General features: G+C 57.5%; 1 protein-coding gene across 3 annotated transcripts in view; it reads right to left on the bottom strand.

Moving 5' to 3' along the window:
* Positions 1–541: 541 nt before the first annotated feature.
* The window catches only part of NTN1 (netrin 1), a 211,383-nt gene continuing 184,465 nt past the window's right edge, over positions 542–27,459 (bottom strand). For all 3 annotated transcript variants that reach the window (XM_075903483.2, XM_075903482.2, XM_075903481.2), the window contains one exon: positions 542–4,427. In XM_075903483.2, coding sequence (XP_075759598.1) covers positions 4,099–4,427 — 329 coding nt within the window. In that variant the 3' untranslated portion in view covers positions 542–4,098. The remainder of the gene's footprint in view (positions 4,428–27,459) is intronic.

Below are 27,459 nucleotides of genomic sequence, written 5' to 3' on the forward strand. Positions count from 1 at the left end.
GAGCCTAAGTCGCCCGCTGAAACCCATCCGATCCCATGGGTCAGTCTCATCCCATGGGATACCCAGAGGCCTCCGGCGGCTGCGTTGGGTGGGCAGTGGGTTCCCTCTGAGCATCACGGAAGCCATCGTCTCTGGCAAGAAGTCAAACCGCCCCGGGCGCTCTCAAGCAGAGACTGTGGAACGGAGCTCAGCAGCGTCAGGGCTGGGAGGCAGCTGTGCTGCTTCCATGTTTGGATCAGGGCCCCCTCCAGAGCTAGAAACCTGGCAACTGTCACCAGCCCAGAATTCCCAAATGTGTTTTTGCTGATGGCCAGCGACAGGGACAGGAGCCAGGCGGCTCTTTCAGCCTCCCTCAGCGCCCAGCCCGAGTCTGGATTGCCTGGTACGCTAGGGGATGCCCGAAGGCAGGGCCTGAGCCACCAGGCTGATTCCAGCTCTACTAAGAGCAGCTGGGCCCAGCACCTTCAGAATCAGGCCTGTATCCCACAGAGCGAGAGCCCCTTTAATCTCAACGAAACTCAAGAGACCGGCCTTCCACAAGTACCGTTTACAAGAGTTTATTCAACTGGATTCTGACTTTAGTTCTACCAAGTGGGTGATGAACAGTTACAAGCTCCTGGTTCAGTTACAGCCAACTAACAAAACAAAAAAAGACAACTTGGGGGGAAAATAAGAAAATCCACAACCTTTTCATGTCATTAAATATATTCATATATAATAACCATAATATATTAGTATGCATTGTAAAGAAACATTGCCCAAAACAGTACGTCATGGTCATAACTAAACAACATTTACAATTCAAGATATTAACAGAGAGAATCAAAACAACAGCACAACACACAGGTTTTTCTGCCAGGTCTGTGTAGACGGAGAAGGCGGGTGGCCGTGTGCGGGAAGGGGGGGGGGGCACAGAATGAAGCAAACGAGAAGGAAACGATTCTTGTTTAATGCGGCTGTGACGGGAGGATTGTTTTGGCGTTTCAGCTGCTCTCCGGAATCGCTTGGTCGGCGCCGCAGCCCTGTCGTCCTGCCACAGATTCCACCGTGGGCTAGCCTGGTTTATTTTGGTGGGACTCCAGGCGCCTTAACGTTCCCCCGTTGTGTGACCCTCAATGGCAGCGGCCTATGTAGAACCCTCCCCACCTGCGCTTCGCCCACTCCCTACGCCCCCAGGGAGCCGCTTTTCTCTGGCTGCCCAGGATGGTTATTTTGGGTCTTTCACCTGTAAGGCCCAGATGAGGGGTTTTTATTTCAGTGGAACATTCTGACAGGGGCTCAGTTTCCAGGGGGAGCAGCACAGCGTGAAACGCAATTCGCCTCCGCCAGTGGACTGGCAGGGTTGAGCGCATCAGACGCAGATCGGCTTGGCCGAGGTGGGGGCATCAGTTCCTTGCTGGCTGTGGCATGGGCTTGCCTGCTTGGCTATCTCCAAATGACGGGGTTAGGTTTCTCCTGAGGAGCAACAGCCCTAGAGATGGTGTTACCCAAGGGGCGAAGTCCTGGCCGCCTGAAGTCCAGGGGGGCAGCAGCCCATAGAGATTGTATGTGAGGCTTCTGGACGAGCGGGCTTGCTGGGTGCAAGAGAGGGGTCGTTTACAAAAATCTCTAGTAGTACAGTGCTGGTTAATAAAACGTCTGCGCTCCAGTTAGTTTTACGTCTCCTACTAACCATCCAAACAAGCTTCTTGGGGGCAGGGGAGGTTGGTTTGTTTTGATTCAACTGTCTGGAGTGCCCAGGCCTTTTGCAGCTCTTCGGCGGATCAGTATCCTGGTGGAGGCAGGAACGTTTTCTGCCTGTGGGCTTCTTCCAAAGCCGGGAAAGGCAGTAGAAAGCAGGGTGGGAGGTTTCTTTTTCAAGTTTAGTTTTTTGTTGTGAATACGCTCCTGGGCTCTGGGCCAGTAACGCCAGCTCCACGGACACAACCGTGGGGGTGCCTGCCGTTCTACAGCCAGCCATTGCAGTGCGGCCAAGTCAGCGTGGCCTCGGGGGGCATTGGGGAAACGCACGGAGGGGGGACGTGGTACCCAACTCCGAGCCTGGGGCAGTGGGAACTAGAGCCTGATTTTGCTGCACAGTCGCTGCTGGGGCAAGTTCTGCGGGTTCTTTCTCCTACCAACTAAACTTTCAACTTCCCGGGCCCGCGCTGAGCAGAGCTGGGCACCTCTCCACTCGACACATATTTACTTGCTTGCTTCAGGGTGGTTTGTCATTATATAAATATTGTCAATTGCTATAAAACAAGGGAAATGGCTGGAAAATGTACTAAGTGGATGTTTCCAAGTTTCCTACCAGGAAAAGGCTCAGGGAGGTTTTGGTTTGGTGTTTTTTGTATTATGGGCATCCCCGCGTTTTGAGTCTGAATTGTGCATCCAAGCCCCTCACCTCCCTGCTGTCGCAGTTGTTTGTACAAGCCGTGAATGCAAAGTGCCCTCCCCCTTTAGTTCCTACAAAAAACCCGCCCAAGCAGAGCGCCCACAGGCTCGGCGGAGGAGTGCCGCCCTCAAACAGAGCCTGCTCCTCCGCCCAAGCGCTCCCCAGCTGCTGAATGGCAGCAATGCATCTGGAAGCCACGTGTGAGTCGAGCGCAGCCCCTCCTGACGGCGGGCTCCAGAGCTGCTCTGATCTGCACTGGCGGATGCTTCTCCTGCTTTGGGGAAGGATTGGTTCTCCAGGGGCGAAGCGGCTGAGTCGCGGCAGAGGGCTGAGCCCAGAGGCTGGAAGCAAAGCCATATTTGCTGCTGTAGCACAAAGCCCCACACAAAAGTCTCCATTCCCGGTGTGAGAAATGCAAAGCTGGGGGGGTCAGCCGGCTCAGGGCACAGGACGACTCTCAGGGCAGGAAGGCTCATGGCCGTGTGGGCATCCCAGCCGCTTGCCTGGCCGGGCCTTCAGCTTCTGAGTAATGTGGAAAGGCCAGTGGGGGCCTGGGTGTGGGGAGGGGCAATGGATCGAGAGGGGCCAGTTGGGTACAGAGGGAAGCGTCTGCCAAGAAGGCTTTGGAAAGAAGCCCCCAGGGTGGCTGTGTCGCAGCGTAAGCCATTGGCACGTCGTTCTGGACGGGAGGGGAGGGTCTTCTCCAACGCACCTAGGGGAGCCTAATTGCCTGCTCCAAGCCAAGCCGGGCACCCACCTCCCTCAGGTGCGACTGCAAATCTTAACTCTCCTGCCTCGACCGCTCTCTGGATTGACCCGGTGGCGCTTGGCTGTTGGCAGAGGGGCCCCGGGTTTGGAAACGCTGAGGACTGTCAGCTGGGAGGTGGCGCCGTGCGCCAGGGCAGCCAGCGCACTAACCAGCTGGCATCTCGAGGCTCTCCGTTGCAAACCTGGGTTTGAATCCAGCAGGAATGCATGGGCCGGGCTTGCAGTGTGGGGGGCGAGTGTGAAACGCTGACGAGCGGGTGCATCACGTGCCGCGGGCGTGCAGGCAGAACAAGCACCGTCCCCCGGGCCTGACTGTGAAAATCTAGCCCTGTCTGAGACAGCACAGCAGGCAATCGATTATTAGAACGACATTTTACTGAAGACCATTCAAGTAACCAGTGTTAATTGATCCTCAAATACGTCCTCAGTGATCAGTTTCTAATGAGTTCCCCTACGATCACTGTCTTGTTCAATCTAAGCAGGGCAAACGTGGCCCCGGGGGAGGGGAGTTAATTTCCAGCACTGCGGTGGGTTAGTTTCGCGCAGGGTCGAGTGTTCCTGTCTCTAGGCTTTGGAACTAGCAGGCGTTAGCAGTTTTAAGGCAGTTTGGCATCTGCGATCTCTTCGAGGCAAAGGGGGGGGGCGCGAAATAAGCGAGGGGAACTGGTAACTGAACGAGCGAGCACGGTCCTGCGGCGATCGAGGCAGCGCGGCCTCCGTTCAGCCTCGTGGCGCAATGGTTTCTCTTGCGTGTCTGTGATTTTGTTCTGTATGGTGAGGTGCAGACTGGGCAGCCCCGCAGACGTGATTCCCCTACATCCCAACCCCCCCGCCCCGACACACAAACTGCAAAGTGAGCTCCGTCCCAACCCCCTAACCCTCCCTATCTGCTCCAGTCCTACACAAAGCAGCATGCACAGTCTCTTGCCCTCGCGCTCTGCTGCCCTCGTCCCTTAGGCTTTCTTACACTTCCCCTTCTTCTCCCGCTGCTGGAACTTCCGGAGCCGCCGAGCCCACGTGTCCCTCCACTGTATCACCAGGCTGCTCTTGTCCGCGACGATGCCGTTCTGGTCCGGCGAGGCAGCGTCGTTGCCCAGCAGCAGGTACTTCTTCATGGGCTTGATTTTCGGGCACTTGCACGCTATGTCCTTTGAGCGGATCCACAGGGTCTGGTCTCCGCGCCGGATCCGGTTGCTCCCTTGCTTATACACGGAGATGACATTGACGGTGAACTTCCACCAGTCGCCGGCCTTGTCCGCCTTCAGGATGTGGGTTTGCACAGCTGGAAAAAGAGAAGAGAAGGAAAAAGTTGAGGCTTGTTTTTAACTTGTGGGCCCTTGTAGCCAACAGGGCTAATGGCATATTAGGGGCATTAGGAGGAGCATGGCCAGCAGATCCAGAGAAGTGATTATTCCCCTTTATTCGGCTCTGAGGCCACATCTGGAGTGTTGTCTAGTTCTGGGCCCCCCACTATAGAAAGGACGTGGATGCAGGGGTGGCAGAACGAGGAGCAATGGGCTAAAGTTACAGTGCGGGAGGTCTAGTTGGACATTAGGAAAAACTCTTTCCCTAGGAGGGTGAGAAGCGCTGGGCTGGGTTCCCAAGGGAGGGGTGGAATCTCCATCCCTAGAGGTTTTCAAGTCTCGGCTTGACAAGGTTCTGCCTGGGGCAGGGGCCTGGACTTGATGCCTCCTGAGGTCTCTGCCAGCCCTGGGATTCTACGAACTCCAGCTAATAAAGCAGCTGAGAGCAGGCCCCTCCCCCTCTGGTGACCAGCCTCCAGGGGGCGTGGCCAGTGGCTCTGCGGGGGCCACGCGTGGAATGAGCTTTGTCTGAAGCCAGATCCCCAGAACCAGGGTCCGTGGTGCAAACGCCACCACTTCAGTCGCTGTTTGGGATCTGCTGTGCGGCCAGGGAGCCAGCCACGCCCCAGCACAGCCCCCGGGCGAGGCCCCTGCAAGTCGGGGTGAGGCATGTCGGAGGCTTCGCCCCGCTTCTCGTGAGGCCCCTGCTCTGGGGGTAGATTCAGGACGAGAGAGAAGCTAGATAATTTCATGGAGGTTAGGTCCATAAAAGGCTATTAGCCAGGGGATAAAATGGTGTCCTTGGCCTCTGTTTGTCAGAGGCTGGAGAGAGATGGCAGGAGAAAAATCGCTTGATCACTGTCTTCGGTCCACCCCCTCTGGGGCACCTGGTGCTGGCCACTGTCGGCAGACAGGCTACTGGGCTAGATGGACCTTTGGTCTGACCCAGTACGGCCGTTCTTATGTTCTTATGACACGAGTCTCCAGGCAGGGCCATTTCTGAGCACACATCTGATGCCGAACCACAAAAGCCAGGAACCGAAAGTACATCCCCCTCTTCTCTGCCAGGCACCCACCCGCCCGTCAGCACGGCTCCGGTGCACCACCCAGCATGCGCTGGTGCCTAACGCCACCCTGAGCCCTTCTGCGCAAGACTGCCCCCCCCACTACAAGTAGCGCTCAGCATCTGGGGCAGGAGCAGGTGCAGAGGGGGCAGGAGCTGGCAGAAGGCTCCAAGTGTGCGGGGGACCATGGAGGTTCCAGCCGAGTGGGGCAGGCTCACTACTAGCGGCGAGGCTATTAAGGGCCCTTGGTCAAGGTGGTCATTTGGCTCATGGCAGAGAGGGGCCACAGGCAGACCCCCACCAGCAGGTCCTTAATACCTCTCAGCCTCTCCCGACCCCCAGCCTGCTCCCAGGCTGGCCTCTGCTTTGCTGCGTCTTCGCTGTTGAGGTGCCTGGGCCAGGGTGGCCCCTGGAGATGAACAAAGGGGCCAAGCAGCACGCTCTGTGCCTGCCGGCTCAGCGACCATGGGGGCATCCTGTCCGGTGGGGCCGGTCCCTCAGCGAGCCGTGGCCTTGTTTGCCAAGGGGAGCACACCGAGGGGCAGGTGTCGCAGGTTGGCCCAGGGCCTGGCAGCTCCTTAGTGGCTGTAACTGCACCGTGCAAACGGCTTCAGGGGCGCGATGCTTCATTTACCCCTCAGCGCCTGGCCAATGGCATTTCTGGTAGGACTGGGCGGGCCTGGGGTGTGCTCTCTTCTGGACCCGCCGGCCTCCAGTAGCTCCGTCGGGCATTCTGAGTCGCGACTCTCCCCTCACCTGCTCTTCTCCAATGCTCACGCCCAGCTGGTGGGGCAGGGACGAGGGCCGGGGCTGCCGGGTGAACCCAGACTAAACGGCTACCGAGTCCTGGTTCTGGCAGCAAGAGGCCCGTCCGCCATATCTCAGATGTTCCTGGGCATCCTGACCTCGGCGCTCCGTGTTCCACACGCAGCTCTGATGGCAACCGTTGCCGTGTTTGCCTCGCTCAGGGATTTGACCCTCGTTAGGAACGTTAAAACAATAAATAGAAATCGGGCTCGTGTTTGACTGAAGTCATGAAGGTCGCCATGGTGACCAAATGCACCCCTTGCACTTAAGAGAGGACGGGGGGAAATAAACCACCTGGAACCCTTATTTTCTTTGGACAGAGCAGGCCAGGACCGTGCAATGAATTTCATTGCAAGAGATTTTCAACGTTTACTCAGCAGCACTGCCACGTGTTAACCGGCCCCGACACCCCACGGCCTTCTCCCCGGTGCTGGAGGGCTGAGGGGGTAACGCAGCTATGAGCTGTGGAGACCAGACACGATTCTCATGCACCCCTCCAGCACAGCTGGGCTCGGCTCTCCTAGGTTTCCTGAGAGCTGTTTTGCCTTTGCCTTGCAGATGAGAGAGAAGAGCTCGGGCGACCCAGAGGAAAGCTGTGCCCCCTGCCCTGGGAGTAGCAGCCAGGAGTTCCACGAATCTGGACAAGCAGCTCTGTGTCCAGAGACGTCGGCTCCTTTCCAGGCCTCACCCTGAGCCTGGCCCCTCCACGTGTGCCCATCTGGCCACGCTGCCCCCCAAGAGGCGAACAGCCCCCAGGGATGGTCTGTGGTTAGCAGCAGCTTGGCACTAGAATAGCAAAGGCTGCAGCTGGCCAGGGGTGTGAAGGCGCTGGAGGCGGCCTGGCCAAGGTGTGATGGAGGGCGATACCACTCGGCACAGAGCAGGGGGTGCGAGGACGGGATGTGGCCGTACCTTTGGGGGGATGGAGAGGGTGGAGGGCGATACCACTCGGCACAGAGCAGGGGGTGCGAGGACGGGATGTGGCCGTACCTTTGGGGGGATGGAGAGGGTGGAGGGCGATACCACTCGGCTCAGAGCAGGGGGTGCGAGGACGGGATGTGGCCGTTCCTGGAGCTGGCCCAGCCCAAGGAAAGCAGACTGTGCCAGCAAAGAGCAGCCTGGGTAACAGCTGGGATGCAGGAGAAGGCAGCTGTACACGAGGCCCGTTTTCCGGGGCAGAGTCACGGCCCAGCCTGTGGCAGGTTCTGGGTCGCAGCGCTTGCAGGCAGCCCTTTCTTCCCCAGGCTTGATTGTCCCCCGGGGGCATCTGCTCACCTCCCTTTGCAGAGCCCACGCTATGGCAGTTCTCTTCCAAACAGCTGGGACCAAGTGGCCGGAGGGAGGGGTGTGGGGATGTCGGACTTCTGGCTGACGTCCGGGGGGACGCGGTCTGACAGGATGCCGCTAGCAGCTGAGTTAACCGTCCAGCATCTCTTGGGAACTCAGCCCGTCCCTTCCTGAGGAAGCAGGGTTGTGGCAAGCGAGCTGCCCCCAGGTGCACACCTGGCTTCCATGGAGCCACTGCGAGGGGCCCAGGTGGCCGGACCGTCTAGACGAGGCCAGCCCTCCGTGAGCAACGCCGGACGTCAGCCAGAAGTGCAACATCCCCGCGCCCCTCCCTCCGGCTGCCTGGTCCCAGCTGTTTGGAAGAGAACTGCCCCAGCGCGGGCTCTGCAAAGGGAGGTGAGCAGCAGCCCTCGTGCCGCCCCGCCCCGCCACGCTCGCTCACGGGCTTGTTGAGAAGGCGGATCCTGTGCCAGAGCAGCGTAAACCAGCACGGCCTGAACGCCGGGTCAGGTGCAGTGTCTGCCCCTCGCCCAGGCAGCCTGGATTCCCAAGGGCGTCCCCGCGAGCCTGGGATTGCTGCCTCCTTAGCGCTCTGCTGCCCAGGCTCTGTTTGGCTGCTGATTGGCTGAGGGTGCCCACGCCGCCAGCCAGCTGGGAATGCTGAAAGTGGAAGGAAAATCAGCTAGGAATCGGCTCTGGGAAATGGCTGGGAGCTGGAGCCCAAAGTCCCTGGCTCTCTCCTGCCGAGGGCAGGCACCACCAGTTCAATTGATGCTTAGCCCGGATCAGCTGAGGCAGGGGGAGCCCCGTTCATGGGGCCATGCTTGTACCTGGAGCTCAACCTTCCCACAGGGCTGGTTCCGGGAGGGCAGGGACTGGACTCGTGGTCTCGTGAGGTCCCTTCCAGCTCCAGGGTTCTGTGAAAGTTGCGGGAAGGTTCTGGCTTGGTCCACTGAAAAGAGACTGGACTGAGCCAATGTTTGACCCCAGTTTTGAATCTCCACAAAGTCCAAAGGGGCTTGGTGCAGGTGGGCGGCTGGCAGTGCACCCAGCGATGGCTGCATTGCTAATTCCATCCCGTTGCTAGTGGTCTGCTAAGAGCACGCGGCTGAGATCGAGCATGCGAGGAACGAGGCAGCACGAGCTGTGGGCAGGGCTGGTGAAACGCCGACGCCCTGAAGTCCAGGTGTTCATAAGCCAGAAGACACATGTTGGATGCTTGTGTTCCTTTGGGAAGGTGGGGGCGGGGCGGGGACACGGAGGTTAGCTGAGCCAGTTCCCCAATCTCTGGCAGGGCTGTGCAGAGGCAGGAAGGTAGAGTGGGCCAAACCAAATCCCCGGCCGTGAACCCCAAAGCTGGGAGCTGGCAGCTGATGGGTGGTTTGTCTCTTGGCATCAAGGCTGAGCGGAGGCTTCTGGGCAATTCTCTGGGTGGCCAAAGGGGCTTTTCCCCTCGCCTGGAGACGCCGGTGCAGCGCTGTGCCAGGGCACGCGGGGTCAAGAGGAGACGGTTCTACGTGGCCTTGGTTCTGGGCAGGGTCTGTACTTCCGAGGTTCAGACACAGTCTGAGCATTGAGTGCAGAACCAGTGCTCTCCTTTCAGCCCCACAACTGCCAGAGCGCAGATCCCTCGTGGGGCCATCCGGGCACCATGTCAGCCAGCTGTTCCTGGGAAATCCTTCCCTCATTTTGGACACTGTTGTTTATGGGACCCTGAGAGGGGGAAGTGGAATGACGGTGATCCTTGAGAACAACTGGCAAGCCATCCAGCAAGGGGCCTCCCCTCCCTAGGCTGCCCCACAAGCCAGAACAAACTCCTGCTCGTACATTGCAGTGTCCTTTCATCCGCATGCAGCCACCTCTGGGGTGCAGCGCCGAGGCTGCTTAGCAGCACCCAGCAGCACTACTCCGCCATTACACCGGGGGATGTTGCATCAGAAGGGAGTGGGAACAGGCCGCTTCCTGGTCACCTTTGGGAAGAGGATCTGGAAATGAGGCCCTGGGGTTGGCAAGGGCTTCCTCCCAGCTCCCTTGAATTTACACCGCTGTGCTGATCCTGGCGGGTGCCGGACTGGCTGTCCGGGGCAGTGTTCAGAAGGCCCAGGAGCGATCATGGTTCTGCCAGGGGAAGGGTCCAGCTCAGGGATGCAGGGTGAGTTCAGCGACACCCGGCTGTTGCGTTATGCACGAGCTGCAGCCCCTGTGTGAGACAGTGTCTAGATGGAGCTAGCAGGGGGCCGGATCCTGGTGTTGGTTCTGCCCCACCCTCCCGTGGTGCTGAGCTGGGCTGGAACCTCCTGATGGAAGCGGCAGGCTGCTCGCCGGAACTTGAGCCCCTGGGCTGCATGTTACTGGTCACTCACCAGCCCCTTCTATTGTCTGGCTGCGGCCTCTGAGCCAGCCCATGCCTGCCCCTTTCTGCCCTGTGGCCCAGGCAGAGGAGAGCCCTGCCATCGCCCATTGCCCCAGGGCTGCCTCTTAACCCAGATACTTCGCTGGCCGCTTGGCGCCACCCAGGCAATGAGTGAAAGCATCTCCCACTGGGTCCCCGCAGAGACGCTCAGGAGCCCAGCCCCCGGCGCAAAGCAAGGCCAGTCCCAACTCAACCATCCCAGCCAGGGCTTGGTCAAACCGGGACGTCGATCTCTCGGAGCGCTTCTGAAACGCCTGGGTCGCTGCCCCGGCCCAGCGCTCAGCCCGAGCAACGGAGCCAGAGGCCCCTTGCAAAGCCCTAGCCACCGCCTCTGCTACCCGTTGCAGGTAACACGCATTCACCCGACCCGTTTGCTGCACGTGCCACTTGCTTTGCTACACGTATTTAGTGCATCTGTTCACGATGCCAATGCAAGGACGTTTCTGGGTGGAGACGCCCATCCGGCTGCCCAGCCCGTCCGGTGCCATTCGCTGGGGTGAACAGCAGCTCGGCCCAGATGTCTGCACAGAAAGCTAGTCTCCACGGCGGCCGTGAGCTAGTAAGGTTGCCCGAATGGGAATGCGGGGGCAGGCGGGATTTCCATTCCTAAAAAAGGCCGGTGCTGTGGTGTCGGCTTCAAACCACCGGGGAGGGAAGAGAACCGGCTTCTGTTACTCAAGTCATGGAGCATCCCCAGTGGTTGCAGGCTGATGAAACAGGCCAAATCTGGAGCCCCTTCCTTTGGCTAGTGGGCACGCTTGTTTCTTTTGAGGTGGCGTCAGTCCAGTGAAGCTCACAGCAGCGGTAAGCAGAAAGTGGGAGAGGATCGCGTGACTGCTGAGTGTTACAACACGGCTCCTCTTGTTGTCTTTCCTCCAATGAGGGAACTTCTTACTAAGTTGGCTTCCAGGAAAGTGCCTCGTGGAGAAACAACTCTCCAGAGTTCATGTATTTATTGGCTGGGGGTGACCCCAACCGAACCTGGGGGTCGGGGACCCCCCGTCAGTGACCCTGCGGTAGAGCAGAATGGGAGGTAAAGAAATGGGTCCCTCATCTCCAAAGGGATGGAAGTAACTCGCAGACCTGCTGGAGAAGTAAGGCCTTCCCCACCACCAGCTGCCCTGCGTTTAAGGGCTCTTGAGTAGAATCAGAGTAAGAAATATTGCAGCGAGCGCTCATCTAACAGAGAGCTGTGATTCCTGGCCTCAAAAGGAGGAGCCATGTGCAGGCAGACTGGGGGTGTCTTAAAGTAGGACAGCTGCTCCTTGGGGGGGGGTGCGTGTGTGAAGAGGGCAGTGTATTATACAGGGAGGGTATGTCTAGACTGCATCCCTCTGTTGGCAGAGGGATGCAGATTAGGCAGGTGGACATTGCAAATGAAGCAGGGATTTAAATATCCCGCACCTAATTTGCAATGTCGACCTGCCTAATCTGCATCCCTCTGCCGACAAAGGGATGCAGTCTAGACATACCCGGAGAGCTGATGTATGGGGTCTATGGGTAAAGGTATAGCTGGGTAAGAGGGTCCTTGACATCTCTAAATGGGGAGAACATAGGTAGCAAGTTTAAAACAAACCAAAACGATGTTTTTTTTTTTTCCCACGCAGCCCACAGTCAACCTGTGGAACTCCTTGCAAGAGGATGTTGTGAAGACCAGCACTTTATCCAGGTTCAAAAAACAGCTAGATGAATTCATGGAGGGACCAGTCCATCAATACTTATTAGCCAGGTTGGGTAGGAATGGTGTCTGTAACCTCTGTTTGTCAGAGGCAGGAAATAGGTGCTAGAGAGAGATGACTTGATGATTATCTGTTCTGTTCATTCCCTCTGGGGCACCGGGTATTGGCTACGGTGAGCAGACAGGACACTGGGGCAGATGGATCTTTGGTCTGACCCAGACTGGCCATTCCTGTGTTCTTATTTGCTAATTGTGAACTGAGAGGAATCACTAACACCAGAGAGAGGGAAAAAATATCCATTGGAAGTTAGAGCACTGGCCAGGAGACAAAATAAAGAGAAATCGCTTTCTGGGAGATCCAAGCTGGCTTGGCCCAGAGGACGTAGTCAGACCACTTGTTCCGTTTTCCAACCTGCCTTTGTAGTTGAACGACCGAACACTTTTGATTGCATCTTTCATTTTTTTCCATCCAGCCGCTTGATTTCCAGTGCAGCCCCTCCGTCCATCTGTCAGCTTTGCCATGAGCCAACTCAATGCTGGAGGGATGCAACCTTCCTTATGTAGGCTGAAAAAAGCCCCAGTCAACCATCGAAGCAGAAATCTTGAACCTGTTTGGATGATGAATGAATTTTCAACCTATTGAATTAACACTTGTAGGAGCAACCCCTCCGCATAGAAGGCTAAAACGTGGTAGGGGAACTGGCAAGTCCACAACTACCTTTGGAAATTGTAAACGAGAGAGTTTTAACGTGCCAGGAGCTTTGATGGAACCCGAGTTCTGACCACAAATTTCCCAGACTAGCATGAAGGTAAGAAAATGTGAAGATGAGCCAGGTTTTTATTTTTTTGGAAACAAGTCTTTCCAAAAACCCATAACCCTTTGACCGGCCCTGCTCTGCACTGACAGAATGGAGAAAATTAATGTGAAGGATTTGAACAGAGGTGCTTACAGGAAACACGGTTTGTCTAAAAATACAGTCTGTGTGTTTTGACGTTCAAGTCCTCTCTTTCGCTCTCTTGAATTGATGAAGTGGAAGGACTGAAGGCTTAGGCGAGCGCTTGGCTGCCACAGCCTTTGCTATTTTCATTGACAGAAAGTTTTATGCTCCAACCTTGCATCTAGAACACGTGGCTTCCCTGGAGCGGAAGGAAAGGAAGAAGTCTTTCAAATACTGTTTCATTGAACTGCTGGGTGATTGCAGCCCAAACGTGTCACCCCCAGCTGCGGTACCTAAGGGAAGCTCCCGCAGTCAGAAGGGGAGTGAAAACACAACCATTTGCCTTTGGTTTTCTGCTGGTACAGCAGGACTATCCCCCAATGGCACGCATAGATGGCTGTCTATGCTAGGGCGTGAGGAAAGGCTTTCACTGTTTGCCTTGAGAGCTTCCAGCTTGGTAGCTGGGTGAGCAGCTTAGCTGGGACCCAGCCACAAAGGCCAGGGGGTCCATTTTCAAAAGCACCTCCATGACTTAGGAGCATACGACTGAGTTTCAAAAGTGACTTAGGAGCCCACTGATTTTTGGTGAACCTTGGATTTCTAACCATGCTGATAAGCATCTACTGGGATTTTCAAACACCTCAGCAGAGTGAGGTGCCCACAGATCCCTTTAGGAAATCTGGTCTTAACCTGCTTTTGGAGCCTAAGTCACTTGGGGGCTTTTGGAAACGTCACCCCGGGCCACCAATGCACATGGCGAGGATAAATGAGCTGCACCGGCGCAAATTACTCTTGATACAGTTCTGGAGTAAGTCATGTGGGGGTGTAAGCCGCCTTGCACATCCAGGCCGCACATCTGCATTGGGGGTTGCACCGAGAAAATGATGTTGCTTTCGTCGGTCCGGTGCATTCAAAACAGGGTCTGAGACTCAGGGACCCATTCCCTGTTGCCCCACAACTTGTGGTCAGTGTTCCCTGTAAGCTGAGGGGTCATGCAGGAAGGATTCAGGGGCCGCCAAGCTGATTAGCAGAGCGCCAGCAGCCTGTGGATCTTTTGGTGGTGCACATCTGCACATGCCTTGGTGCACAGAACAAAATTTGTTCTGCACATGGATGGAAAAAATTAGAGGCAACACTGGCTGTGGCCTCATTTACACTCATGCAAAGTGGAGGTCAGTGTTGAATGTCATGTGAGGGACTGGGCCGGGGACAGGGTGTGTGTGGGGGTGGGGTGTGACTGCACTGGGGGAATGGAGCTGTGTGTGTGTGTGTGTGTGTGTGTGTGTGTGTGTGTGTGTGTGTACATGCATGTGAGTGAGTGTGCCAAAGGCAGGTGTGTGCGTGAGAGACTACTCTGCAGATAGGCAGCAGTGTGTGTGTGACTGCGCTGGGGGCAGGGAGGTGTGTGTGTGTGTGTGTGTACATGCACATGAGTGTGTATGCCAAGGGCAGGGAGGAGTGTGTCTGTGTGTGTGACTGCACTGGGGATAGGCAGCAGTGTGTGTGTGACTGCGCTGGGGGCAGGGAGCTGTGTGTGTGTGTGTGTGTACATGCACATGCACATGAGTGTGTATGCCTAGGGCAGGGAGGAGTGTGTCTGTGTGTGTGACTGCACTGGGGATAGGCAGCAGTGTGTGTGTGACTGCGCTGGGGGCAGGGAGCTGTGTGTGTGTGTGTGTGTACATGCACATGAGTGTGTATGCCAAGGGCAGGGAGGAGTGTGTCTGTGTGTGACTGCACTGGGGATAGGCAGCAGTGTGTGTGTGACTGCGCTGGGGGCAGGGAGCTTTGTGTGTGTGTACATGCACGGGTGCGTATACCAAGGGCAGGTGTGTGTGTTTGTGACAGAGACTGACCGTGCGGGAGGGCAGCTCAGTGCATGTCACCTCCGGGGACCCTGTTTTCCAGTTACATGGAGCCCCGCAGAGGAGCCGGTGACAAATGTTGGCTTAAGAATGGCACGGCCAGGCGCTGGGGCCTCTGTGCAACCCGGCGCCTGCTGCGGTCCCCCTCAGGCCTGACGCCGGTGCCCAGGCCTCACACTCCCCTTCCACAGGGCGCGCAGGGGTGGCAGGGAGGGTGGTTACTCCACAGCCCCGACACAGATGGATAAAGGCCGAGGGCACATCCCTCGCTGCTTCCAATCAGTGCAGCCCGCTGCTGGGCACCGTGTGGGGTCTAAGTGCCTCAGAGCCCGCGGGGGCTGAGCCACAACTTGCCTGACTCCCTCTTTCCCCGGCCGTGCCCGCTGGCAGAGCACACACCGGCTGCGAGCAATGCCTCGGGGAGAGCCGTGCTCTCGCTCGCAGCCCCTGGCTCCTCCCAGCCTCGCTCCGCCGCCCAGCCAGCAGCAGGGAGCTCCAATCCGCCCAGCCAAAGGCGGCTTTGACAAGCCGGCCGGCTAACAGGGCTGGTAACCTCTCCCAGCAGGGAAGGGCGGCACTTCCCTCGCCCCTGTTACATTCACGGTGGGGCTCACAGGGCCGGCCACAAAGCCCACCCGATGATCAGAGGCAAAGTGGATTAGTCTGAGCCCTGGCACTAGGAAGTACGCCATGGGCAAAGCGGCTGCCGTTCGCAACTGTTGAAGCAGCCAGCGGGTGCCCCGTCAGCAGCCGTGTGACGCTGCTAAGCTCCGGCAATGTACCCCCTGAGGGGAGAGCAGAATCGAATGAGTCAGTGTCCCCCGCACTCCGGCTGCAGCCTGGGCTGCTGACACCAGTTTTCAGCGTGGGATGGCGTCTGTCCAGCTCCCGAATAGAATACCTGGGGAGCGCCCAGCTCCGGCGGCATCCTTCCTGCTGCCTTCCTGCTGCCTTGCTCTGGGCTTTGAACCGAACCGAGCAACCGTAGTCCTCCCCTCCCCTCCCCTGCCTTGGCAAAGCTGGCAGGCCCACGGCTCGTTCAAGCCAGTGTCCTGAGCAAGACACGAGGAGTCATTCTTCCGCTCGAGACTGCACTGAGCAGGCCTCAGTTGGAGTCTTGTGTCCGGTCCTGGGCACCGCATTCCAAGAAAGTTGTGGAGAGATGGGAGAGGGTCCAGAGAAAAGCAACAAAAGTGATGGAAAGTCGAGAGAACATGAGCTGTGAGGCAAGACTGAAGGAATTGGGCTTGTTTAGTTTGGAAAGGAGAAGACTGAGAGGGGACAGGAGAGCGGTTTTCAAGTACCTAAAAGAGTGTTACAAGGAAGAGGGGGAGAACTTGTTCTCCTTGGCCTCTGAGGACAGGACAAGAAGCAATGGGCTTAAATTGCCGCAAGGGCGGTTTAGGTTGGACATTAGCAAAAACTTTGCGTCAGGGAGGTGAAACACTGGAATAACTTGCCCAGGGAGGTTGTGGCGTCTCCATCCCTGGAGATATTTAAGAGCAGGTTGGACAGACACCTGTCAGGGATGGGCAGATGGTGCTTGGTGCTGCTGTGAGGGCAGGGACAGCGCTTGACCTCACGCGGTCCCCTCCAGTGCTACAGATCTATAACTGTCCTGGTCGGGTAGCTCACGGAGAATTCCACAGCGCTGTGCTCATTCAGCTCGGCAGTTGGGGATTCTGTCCTTGGACCATTTTGCTCGGCTCATGCTCAGTTGACAGGCTGCTTCCTCGGCCACAGGCACCTTGACTTCCATGAGATGTCTGGCTAATTGAGGAAGGTGTCAACCCTGACTAAGGACTTTGTCCCCAAGGCCTGGTCTACCCCCCCAAGTGCCTGGGTTTAAAGGGAGGGGGTGTGAAAGTCAATGAAATGGGTGCGCGGACGGTCTGAAATCTGGGGTGACCGGGGTTGGCGCTGATACACCTGTGTCCACACACTGGTTTGCACTGGCTTCGCTTAGATTGCTTTAAATACGGATTTAGGTGAAACCAGGGCAACTGCTGCCTGTTGCTAGGCCGGCTGTAGTGCTGAGATACAGCCCCGCGGAATGAAATACTCTGCTCTAGCCCCAAGGCTGGTCCAGCACAAGCAGCGGCAGAGCCACCCCCAGCCCTGCGCTACCGCACTGACAGGGAGGGGCAGTTGTTCAGTCCTAGGTCCCTCTGAAGTTGTCACGGCCCCTGGGAGCTGCCTAGAAACCCACCCACCACCACTACTTGGGAATTGCCCCGAACGTTGCGATGGTCTTTAAACAAGGGAAGGACCAGCAGCCCATCCTGCCGTAGCATGGAGTAAGCCATGTGGGCCAGAGCCACAGAGCTGTCAGAGGCCGGGCTGCAGGTGTTGCACAAGGCGGAGGATGTGAGGACGGGCTGGGTCAATTAAAGAGAACAGATTTTTAAAAAGGTGGGTGGCTGGCATCGCAAAGGACCCACTGGAAGCCGCAGGGGCAGCCCCCCAGCTCAAAAAGCTCGAGTCAGGTGCCGGGGGACGTGAGCGGACTTAAAAACATCAGGACATTTTAACGTACCAATGTGGGTTCTTGTTGTTTGCCTCCCGGTACCCAAGTCTTTAGGGGCCCTGTTTTGAAGCCTTTCTCCTTAGCCACGAGGCTCAGAAATTTACTTTTTAAAACACAAAAACAACTCCCCTTCCCCCATGGAGCGTCTCCTAGAGTCACAGGACTCCAGGAGCTAGGGCTTTAGGAAAGCCATCAGCTAGCGGGCAGAGCTGGCAGTACGGGAACAGGGTAACAGTTCCTTAAATGCGCTAGCTTCATTTCAGACAGTGGGGGTAGTCTGGGGGGGTGTGCGTGTGTCTATCTACCGTAGAGAAGGGTTTGGTATCTTTTGGCATGTACTCATTAGAAACTGGGGTGTCTAGCAGCTCGTTCTGGTCTGGGGGATAACACATTAAGGACTGTGCAGGCCGACTGCGCTGCTTAATCAGCCAACCTCAATGAAGTGCTCTGGGCGCCTCAGAGGGAAGGTGCTGGCGAAGGCTAAAACGTGGCCGGGTGGCGTCCTGGAGGCACGCGGCTGGGGCTTGCTTTTGCAACCCCTTCCCAAAAAGCAGGAGTGGCTCCGGGCCAGTTCTACATCACACACGCACCCTAAGGCCAGGTCTGGCCTAATTTCATACGTGACACAGATCCCGGTTTATTTGTGACCACGCCCGTCTCTGGGCTCCCCGCGGCACTAAGGCCCTGCAGCCTGGGCCGTCACATCATCCCTGTTTTATAGCTCAGCAGCTGCGCCATGGAGAGGTCGTGTGACTTGCCCAAGGTCACACAGGAAGCCAGTAACGGAGCCAGGGTTTGGCCTTAAATCTTCCCCAATCTTAGGTACGTCCGTTCAGTTTTCACTCTGCAAAGCTAGGTTTGGGGAGTGGCGTTTTGGCGGCCATTGAAGTCAGCGGTGGCTCTGTAGCATCAGAAACAAGCCCTGACAGCGGCTCTGATCCTGTTCCAAGCTCATCTAAACTCTCCGCGTGGGGGCTGTCCGGCAGGGCAGGGCTGGTTCCATCCGGCAGCCTTCATACAGCGCTGGGACAAGGGCGGTGCTCATGCCACGGCATTGTTTTCTCGGCGAGGTTCACCTGCGTCCTACCCATGTAATGGCCGAGATTTATGAGGTTTGTGTGTGAAGGGTGCGACCATTCCAGGCCTTTTCCTTTCGCACGGTCTAATTCATTCTGCTGCCAGTTCTAGGACAGCCTGGGCAGAGCGAGTTACCTCAGCGTTCCGCTCCCCCCGAATTTTCCTTTGCCACGCCGCTTTCCAGAGCATATGGATGCAGTTATGCCGGGGATTTCTCAGCAATTCCCTCCCGCTCCCTGGGCCGTCCCCCGCCTTCAGAAGTACGGCTTGTCCGCACTGCGACCGCGCGGAGGGCTCTCTCCCGCAGAGCGGCGTTTACACGCAGAGGTACGGGCTAGCCCCACCTCACGCGCCCTCGCGCTCCCCGGGGGCCTCCTCAGCGCTGCGCGGCTTAGGTTTCTATGTGGAGTACGCTAGAAAAGTCGCCTTTTCAAAACATATTTTGATTTTTCCATGAGCCGCTGCCAAGACGCCTTTCAACAAAGGGGTGACTAACCGGAGTCTCAGCAAAGGAAGGGTTTTTCCAAGAAAACGCAGAGCAAGGAGATGATCTCACCGCCCGCCCCCCAAAATACCCATTGGGAAGGGACTGGGGAGGCGAGGGAGCGGGGTGGCACTCAAGCCATTGGCTGCCCCTCCCCCACTAACTCTCCTCACACCCCAGCTTTGCTAAATCGATGGGGGGGGGAGTCGCTTCCTGCTACCCCCAGGAATGGCTCAGCCCTCCTGCGGAGAGGAAGCCAACGTGCTCAAGGCAGCAGGGGACTCGCATGGAAGCCTGGTCTGCGGCAGGTGTGGAGCAGCCCCCAAGGGCCCAGGGGGAGGGGCAGGATCGGGTCCCACTGGAGAGGCAGGCTGTGGTGACGCTGTTCGCGCCGGCTCTCCCTGAAGAGGCTACAAACCCGCCCCCTTTGGCTTCCATTGTGCAGGATCGGGCCCGTGCTAGGCAGAGGCAAAAACCTACAAGAATTAAGAGATTAACGGCTCTGGAAATTGAAACCTTCTGTTGAGTGGCAGCCCAGGTGTGGTGCGGCCGCCGGGCAGCTCATCTTCCCTCCCCTGGCCGCCGAGTGACCTCAGTTTTGCCTTGGAGGTGCTACCTGCTCTCCAGGTCAACACCCGTTCACCCTCTGCGCCGCCCCAGGCCTGTCCTCGGCCCCTCCAGGGCCACCACCCGGCCCCAGCCCTGCTGGGCGAGGGACTCCTCCCTCCGACTGCAGCCTGCGGATTTGCTTTCTCCAGGCTCGCTGGGCCCAGGGCCGGAGCCTCCAGGTGAGGCCAGCACGGCAGGGCCTGCCAAGGAGATTGTAATGGAGATTCCACGGCTGAGCTGGAAATGACAGAATCCTTCCCTCCCCGGCGAGGGGGACAGCCAGAGACTCAGGGCTGGTTAATCCAGGCTCTGCCTGCCAGCGCCAGCCTAGTCTGGCTGGCTCTGTGCTCACTGGGCCAAGCAAGAGGGGATCCCTTAGGAAACTTATTCCACAGGAAATTTATATTCAGCCTGGACTCGCCGCTCTGCACTCAACCCTTCTGCCGCCTCCTTGGCCTTCGTCCTCGGATACCTGCAGATCGTTACTGAGCCAGGCCAGGCTGGCCTGACTCCTTCTGCTTGGCCCGTGAGCCTCAGTGGGTTTCTCTTCTCCGACCTCCCTCCGACCGGCCTGCATCCTCTGGGAACAGCTGCCCAGAAATGAGCCCAACAGGCCCGGTTCTCGTCTCCCTCAGGGCGGTGGGAAAGCGGAGTGACTCCGGGATGGCCCGTGGGAAGAAGAGAATCAGGGGCGTGTTCCAGAGCTGCTGGGACAGGCCTGGGGTTGCCCAGCTTTGTGCCTCTGCAGCTCCAAAGCTGAACGAGCCGCATCACAGCCGGGTCCAGCCTCTCGACCGTGTTCCCCTCTGGGCTGCTCCTGCTCACGGAATACGACATCGTTTCTCCCTGCCAGCATTAGTAGCATGGTGGAGATCTGAGCACGAACGGCCTAGACCCAGATCCTCAAGGATGCCAGGCACCCAATTCCCATTTTCACGAGTTCTCAGGCACCTGAATGCCTTTGAGGATCCGGCTCGTTTTCTGTTGCCCACCGCTGTTAGTAAAGAGACTCTCCCTGACTTTGATTGGTCCGAACCCCCCCCCCCCCCCGCAAGATTCCACTTCCCCAATTGCTCCTTCACACGTTCACAGACCCCCAAGGCCGGACGGGACCACGGGACACCCCTGGACAGAACCTGCCAAGACCTGCCCCAAAGCAATACCCAGAGTGGAGCGTTGCTAGATTTGAAACTTGTCAGTGATGGAGAATCCACCACAGCCCTTGGTACATTATTCAATGGTATCCTGATACAAACGTGCCCCTTATGTCCAGCCTGAATTTGTCTAGCTCCAGCTTCCAGCCACTAGCCCCTGTTAGACCTTTCACTGCCCACTGGGGGATTGAAGAGCCCAATGTAAAATAGCTGTTCCCAGGTGTCTTCGGGCCACCTCCTTTCCTTTTTGTTACACTAAATCCATGAGCTCTTTGTGCCTACTACTCTGCACAGCCAGCCGCTCCATCCCGTCTACACTGCAGGCTTCTTGTGCAAGAACTGTTTTGTGCCAGAGTTCAGTGTTGCACAAGCAACACTGCCACGTGCTTTTGCGCAAGAGCACCCATGGCAGTGTGGACGCTCTCTCGCGCAAGAACGCTCCGATGGCCATTTTAGCCAGAGGGGTTTCTTGTGCAAGAAACCTCTGTTGCCCATCCATGCTGCCTTCTTGCACAAGAGCTCCTGCGCAAGAGGGCTTATTCCTCGTGGAGTGAGGAATAACACTTGTGCAAGAAGTCCTCTGTTCCCACGCTTTACTGTAAATTTACTTGCACAAGAACCCACGTGCAGTGTAGATGCTCCGCAAGCTTTTGTGCATGAACGGCCATTCTTGTGCAAGAAGCCTGCAGTGTAGACGTAGCCTAAGGCAGGTTTCTGACCCTTTAATCAGCTGTTCTTGTGGCTCTTCTCTGAGCCCTCTGCACTTTATCAATGCCTCTCTTCAGCTGTGGACACTGGAATAGGACCTAATCGTCCAGCCACAGTCACACAGGGATAAAAAATAATCTCTGGCATCCTGCTCCAAGTTTCCTCCTTTTTGCCTTCCAGGATGACATGCGGAGAGCCCTGCAGACCCACAAGAATCCGCTTTCTAGTTGTGGGGATCTGGGGCTCATTGCTGCAGATACGGATGTGGATGCAGATACACCATTTTGTATCCACACAGGGCTGTAGACATTAGCTCTTTTGGCGGCAGCATGACACTAGGAGCTCACGGGTAGCTGCTTATCCACCGCAACCCCCGAATCATAGAGTCAGAGGTACTAGAACTGGCAGGGACTTCGAGAAGCCATCGAGTCCTTTCCCCTGCCCTCATGGCAGGACCCAGCACCATCTAGACCATCCCTGACAGGTGTCTGTCCAACCTGCTCGTAAAGATCTCCAGCAATGGAGATTCCACAGCCCCCCAGGCAATGTATTCCAGTGTTTAACCACCCTGACAGGCAGGAAGTTTTTCTTAATGTCCAGCCTAACTCTTTGTCAAGTCCAAGTCTTCCAAGGCCAATTCTTTGTCCGAGTCCCTGCTTCCCACCTCGGAGCCTAGCCTCCAGTCTTTGTGAGCGTTTCCATTCGCAGCAGTGAAATGCACATTGTTCTTTTGTATCCCAATTACTCTGTGTCCCTGATGTGTCCTCTTCATTACTGATCCCGCTCCCCATTTGTGTCCTCTACAGCCGCTGGGCAGCGATGATTTTGTTTTCTTTCACGTCATTGATAAAAATGTGAAATGACACAAGGCCAAGAACCGGTTCCCGAGGACCCCCTCCCCCATTTCCAATGCCATTAGTCGTGAGCTGGCTTCCAATGCACGTCATATTCATTTCACATCCTCCTGGTTTTTGAAGCAGAGTATCACGTGCTGCCAAGTCACCCGCCTTACAGGAGCCTATGTGTACAGATGGGACCTTCCTGCACCCGCCCCCTGAACCACAGAGTTTGCCAGAGTAGGGGAGGTCAAGGCTCCCCACCTGGCTGTAGGCTCTGCCCCCAGCCCCTCTGCCTCTAGCCCCGAATTGTGCCAGCTCCTGTTGGGGCTTCACTCCCCCCCACCCCATACTGCGCCAGCCTCAATTGGGGCCAGCACCCCAGCTTCCAGCTTCTATCCCCACTGCACCAACCCATCCCGGGGCTGTGCTCCTGACTGCTGGCCCCACTGCCTCCAGTCTGCTGCTGAGCCAGCTGGGCTCTCTGGTCCAGCAATACGAGATCACGGATGTTGCCAGACCAGAGAGTCTCAGAGGTGTGACCTGGGTTACATCAGCGTGGTCACTGTTAGCTGGTCAGCTCCTCAGAAATAGGCAGCCCAGGGACAGGAGCTATTTTCTCTGACCCCCCTGGCTTGGCAGGCGCTGATGGCCTCCTTTAATGCTCTGCAGAGGCCCCTGACTCCCGGGTTAGGGTTAGGCTTGGCGCTGTCCACGAATGCGTCGACACAGCCAGCAGCTCTCGCTGCCTGGGCTCAGTGCCCGAGCGCTGCTCCACCAACGTTCCCGCCCAGCGCTGTGAAGGCTGCGCAGGAAAAGGCACAGATGGGCCGGGCGTGGGCCGTGGGGCGTGGGATGGAGCGGCTGGCGCTGCAGAGGGGCTGAGCACCCACCGCGCTCTCACGTCAGACATGGAACATGGGGCTTGACCCATTTGTGCTGGCAGAAGAGCAGCTTTTCGAGTGATGCTGAGGCAGCCAGCACCGCCCCGGGCAAGTGTTACCCCAAATTCTTCACCTGTGGCCACCGAACTGCAGCCTGGGAGCGCCACCCGCTTAGAGTCAGGCCCCCGTGCTCACCTGGTGTCACGGGCAGACGCCGCCCTGGGCCAAACTCTGGTCACTTCTGGCTGCTTGGAGTGGGCCCTTTAAAGACAGCTTAACTGCTCAGTGTAGGACTCTGGCATAGGGGCCCCCTCCCAGGTGCAAAGCTAGCACTGCAGCTCCAGCACCACCCCCGCCATCCAGACCCCCTGTGAGCGCTGCCCTGGGCTTGGGCCCCTGAGACCACACGCCCTGGAGTAAAGTAGAGCAGCCCCCAGGCTGATCTAATCTGCCGCAGCCTGGCGGTCGGACAGCTCCAAAGGGGGTAGGCTGGAAGGGTGGTTCAGCCCTTGAATCGGCCGGGGGAGGGCATCCCATTCTAGCCATCGATGGAGGGGGAGAGAATCGGCAATATTCCTGATCTGGCCAAAGCGCTAGTGTAGATGCAAATCTACCAGCCTGACAGGGCTTTTGCGGCACGAGCGTATGCTGCCGGGGGCCCTGGGAGCAGCAGCATTCCCAGCAAAAGACCCACTTTGCCCATCACACGCACACCTGCTCTAGGAGCATTTCCTGGTGTTAGCTCTAGAGGTGGAATGAAACCGGCAAAGCTCTGCTCGTGCAGACCCGACCTAGGCCGCGAGGAATAAACAGGAGACAAATGGAGCGGCCAAGTACGTTTGGCTGGAGAGGCTGGGCTGCAGCGAAGGCTGCATCGCGGGTGGATCGGAAAGCAGGGTCTGACTTTCCTTTGCGTGCCACATTGCATGTCGTTCAGCCTGTGGAACGCAGGAGTAAAACGCGGCCCCATCTGAACACACTGCTCACGCACCCCACTGAGCGAGGGTCCCACCCCCTTTGCACAGCTGTGACTGACCACACACGGTGCAATGCAGCTGAGCAGTAACCTCAGCCATCCCCTTGGCCAGGAACTTGGGGGTTCTCCACGCCAACTTCACTCCCAAACCTAGGTCCCTGGCAAAGCCAAGACTTCCCAGAGACCTGGGCTCCGAAAGTTTAACAGACTCCCAGGCTGTCAGCTTGGCCTGGCTTTTCTGTGTAAAGCAAAGTCGTTAATTCCACCCAGGAGCAAAATAAAAAGAATTGTGTGTTACCCCAAGTTTCATTGAGGCTTAAATTGCAGTTGCATCCCTCTGGCATTGCGCAGCTCAAAATATTTGTACAGAATTTGCTTTCGGGAACCGGCCAATTTTTTTTAAGCCCAAATAGATAAAAATAAATAAATAAAGAGATCCCCTTTGAGTCACTGAATTAAAAAGGAAGATAAAAAGCCCCATTGAGCAGAGCTATCCAGATGATAGCTCCCTGCTTTAGCTCACAGGAAAAGTAACCATGTTCAACCTAATTAGGGCCTTTGAGGACATTCGGCGCTGCTATCGTTCGGTAAAGTTGAGGCAAACTGCTTCCTAATTGGCTTCCCGCTGGGGTGTCAGTCAGAAAGTCTTTATTATCACTCCGGGCGCCTTTTCAGCCCTTTATTCCCTCCTGGAATGTTTCGGAAGCTGGACTGCCCTCACCTAATGCATGCTCCCAAGGCCCCACCAAGCCGCCGGCGTCAGTGCCCACTAGCCTCTGTGGCCGGGACTGTGCGCCCCACCCTTTGCTCCCTGCTGCCTGCCCAAGGAGCACCCACTTCTGATGCCCTGGGATGCTCCTTCTTCTGACTTGATGCCATTTGGGGCGTTCAGTCAGACACCGCTGCTTGACAAAGTCCAGTCCCCAATGTCTTCACCCCTGCTAAGGCAGGCTACTGACGGTAGGGCCCTTTGGGCATAGCAGACTGGTCTGCACTGCACTACGGGCATGATCGGGGGGGTTGCCTGAGCGCCTCTTTCAGCATCCTCCTCAGTAAGTGGTGAGGCTACTCTCCACCTCCCGCAGGGTCTCAGCCCCGTGCAGGATCGGAACCTGGGCCCCAACACAAACGTCCTTGGGATGGAACAAAACATCACAACCTCCATCGCGCCCTCTCTCCTCCTGTGCATCCCGCAAGGATGCTCACTGCCAGGAGAGGTTTTAGTGCCTGTCTGTGTAGGGGTTTTATACTGTCTTCACCACCACAGTACTCAATAGGCACCGCCCCCTTAAAGCAATAGTATCAGATTGTGGAAATCCAAAACTTTAGCTCAAAACTGTTAATCAGCGGAGGAAGTGGGTTGTGCCCACGAAAGCTCACGATACGATTTATATAAGGTGCTGCAGGACCACTGCTGGTTTTTCAGGTTTTCGCCCCCAGGACTTTAATAGTTCTTTTAAAAAATGTTTCACAAAACCTGAGATAAAAACATGAATTTTGGGTTGGGGGCCAGGTACTTGCTCTTGGAACAACCCCAGCCTTTGCGTTGCTGTGAAATTCCTACCCTGCAAGACTCTTCCGGCGCATGAGAATCAGGCACCAGACCCGACTGAAATGATGCTGACACGAACTTGTGAAATGCAAAAAGCCGGCACACGGCTTCCAAGATGAAAAGCGTGTGTGATTCTGAAAATGATTTCCCTCTAATCAGGGAGGACGTTAGTTGTAAGTAACACCAAGGAAAGCCATTTGAGTTGCCTGCTCAGTGGTGCAGAACGGGGATGGTCTCGCATTTAAACTTCCCAACACATTTGCTGGCTGGTATAAAGCAAGAATAAACAGGCAGCTTTTTGCATTCAAACCCTTCACTGTGGGGCTGGATGGGAAAGTCCTGATTGCTGCTGTTTCAGAGTTTGACCCTCCTCCCCTATGTTAGAAAACAAAGATGATAAATTATTCAGGGCTTAATGCTGTAACTGCATGGTGGGAGGGGGCAGGGAGGTGGGTGTATGTACCAAAACCGGGTCCCCTTCTTGCTGCCTCTCTGGGCGTGCGGGAGCACATGAATTCACCCGAAGCTGTCCGAATACAAAGCCAAAGCAGAGCCTCGCAACACAGCAATTTCTGCCCGGGCCAGGCATTCCCGGCTATGAAAAAGCTGTTGTGAAGGCGGGTGACATGGAAATTAGCTCTGCGTTTGCAAACACGGCCAGGGTGTGCTGTGCAGCGGGTGTGACTCCACGTTCGGAACGAGGAGGAGGAGGGGCAGTGACCATGGCTGCTGGAAACTGTGATACAGCGAGGGTGCCTTTTTAGGGGTTTTTTTTCCAGAGGCCTGCAGCATTCAGCTGAGCTCATCTGGGCTTGCGTCAGGCATCCCAGTGAAAACTGGCCCGGGAGTGACACAGCAGCACTTTGCAATCCACAGACAGGTACACTGCTTGGTCCCAAACACGACACTGGTACAGGGTAGCGGCCTGGGCCGAGAATGTCGGCACCCCAGCGGGATGGGGGGATAATGTGCCACGTGTGGGGAATGGGTGGGGTGGGGATGGAGCAGCAATAAAACCCAGCCAAAGAATCGCTGATAATGACTTCATTCGTCTAAAGAACTGATTTTCAAATAGGACCAATACATCTCTAGGAGCATATGCAATGGGGAACCTGGCAGGCAGCAGCACTGTGGGATGAAGTGTGAGGGGGGTGTCAGGGCAGGAGGCCGGGATGTGGATGCTTAGTGCAGGTGGAGGGGTATGTTTGAGGGGGTGCAGGAGTCAGGGCTGGGGTTGTAAAGACGGCGCTCAGGACAGAGGTTGGCGGTCCATCAGCGGGGAGGGGCGGAGGATTGGCGGTCCGTCGGGGGGAGGGGCGGAGGGTTGGCGGTCCGTCGGGGGGGGGGAGGGGCGGAGGGTTGGCGGTCCGTCGGGGGGGGCGGGGCGGAGGATTGGCGGTCCGTCGGGGGGCGGGGCAGAGGGTTGGCGGTCCGTCAGCGGGGAGGGGCGGAGGGTTGGCGGTCCGTCGGGGGGCGGGGCGGAGGGTTGGCGGTCCGTCGGGGGGCGGGGCGGAGGGTTGGCGGTCCGTCGGGGGGCGGGGCGGAGGGTTGGCGGTCCGTCGGGGGGCGGGGCGGAGGGTTGGCGGTCTGTCAACGGGAAGGGGCGGAGGGTTGGCGGTCTGTCGGGGGGCGGGGCGGAGGGTTGGCGGTCCGTCGGGGGGCGGGGCGGAGGGTTGGCGGTCTGTCGGGGGGCGGGGCGGAGGGTTGGCGGTCTGTCGGGGGGCGGGGCGGAGGGTTGACGGTCCATCAGCGTGGCGGGGCGGAGGGTTGGCGGTCCGTCAGCGGGGCGGGGCGGAGGGTTGGCGGTCCGTCGGGGGGCGGGGCGGAGGGTTGACGGTCCATCAGCGGGGCGGGGCGGAGGGTTGGCGGTCTGTCAGGGTGGGGAGGGGCGGGGGCTGGGCGGAGGGTTGGCGGTCCGTCAGCGGGGCGGGGCGGAGGGTTGGCGGTCCGTCAGCGGGGCGGGGCGGAGGGTTGGGGGTCCGTCAGCGGGGCGGGGCGGAGGGTTGGCGGTCCGTCGGGGGGCGGGGCGGAGGGTTGGCGGTCCGTCAGCGGGGCGGGGCGGAGGGTTGGTGGTCCGTCGGGGGGCGGGGTGGAGGGTTGGCGGTCCGTCGGGGGGGCAGGGCGGCGGGTTGGCGCCCTGAGTGCGATGGG

This window comes from Pelodiscus sinensis, chromosome 20 (assembly GCF_052426305.1).
Source record: "Pelodiscus sinensis isolate ZL-2025 chromosome 20, ASM5242630v1, whole genome shotgun sequence".
NCBI lineage: Eukaryota > Metazoa > Chordata > Testudines > Trionychidae > Pelodiscus > Pelodiscus sinensis.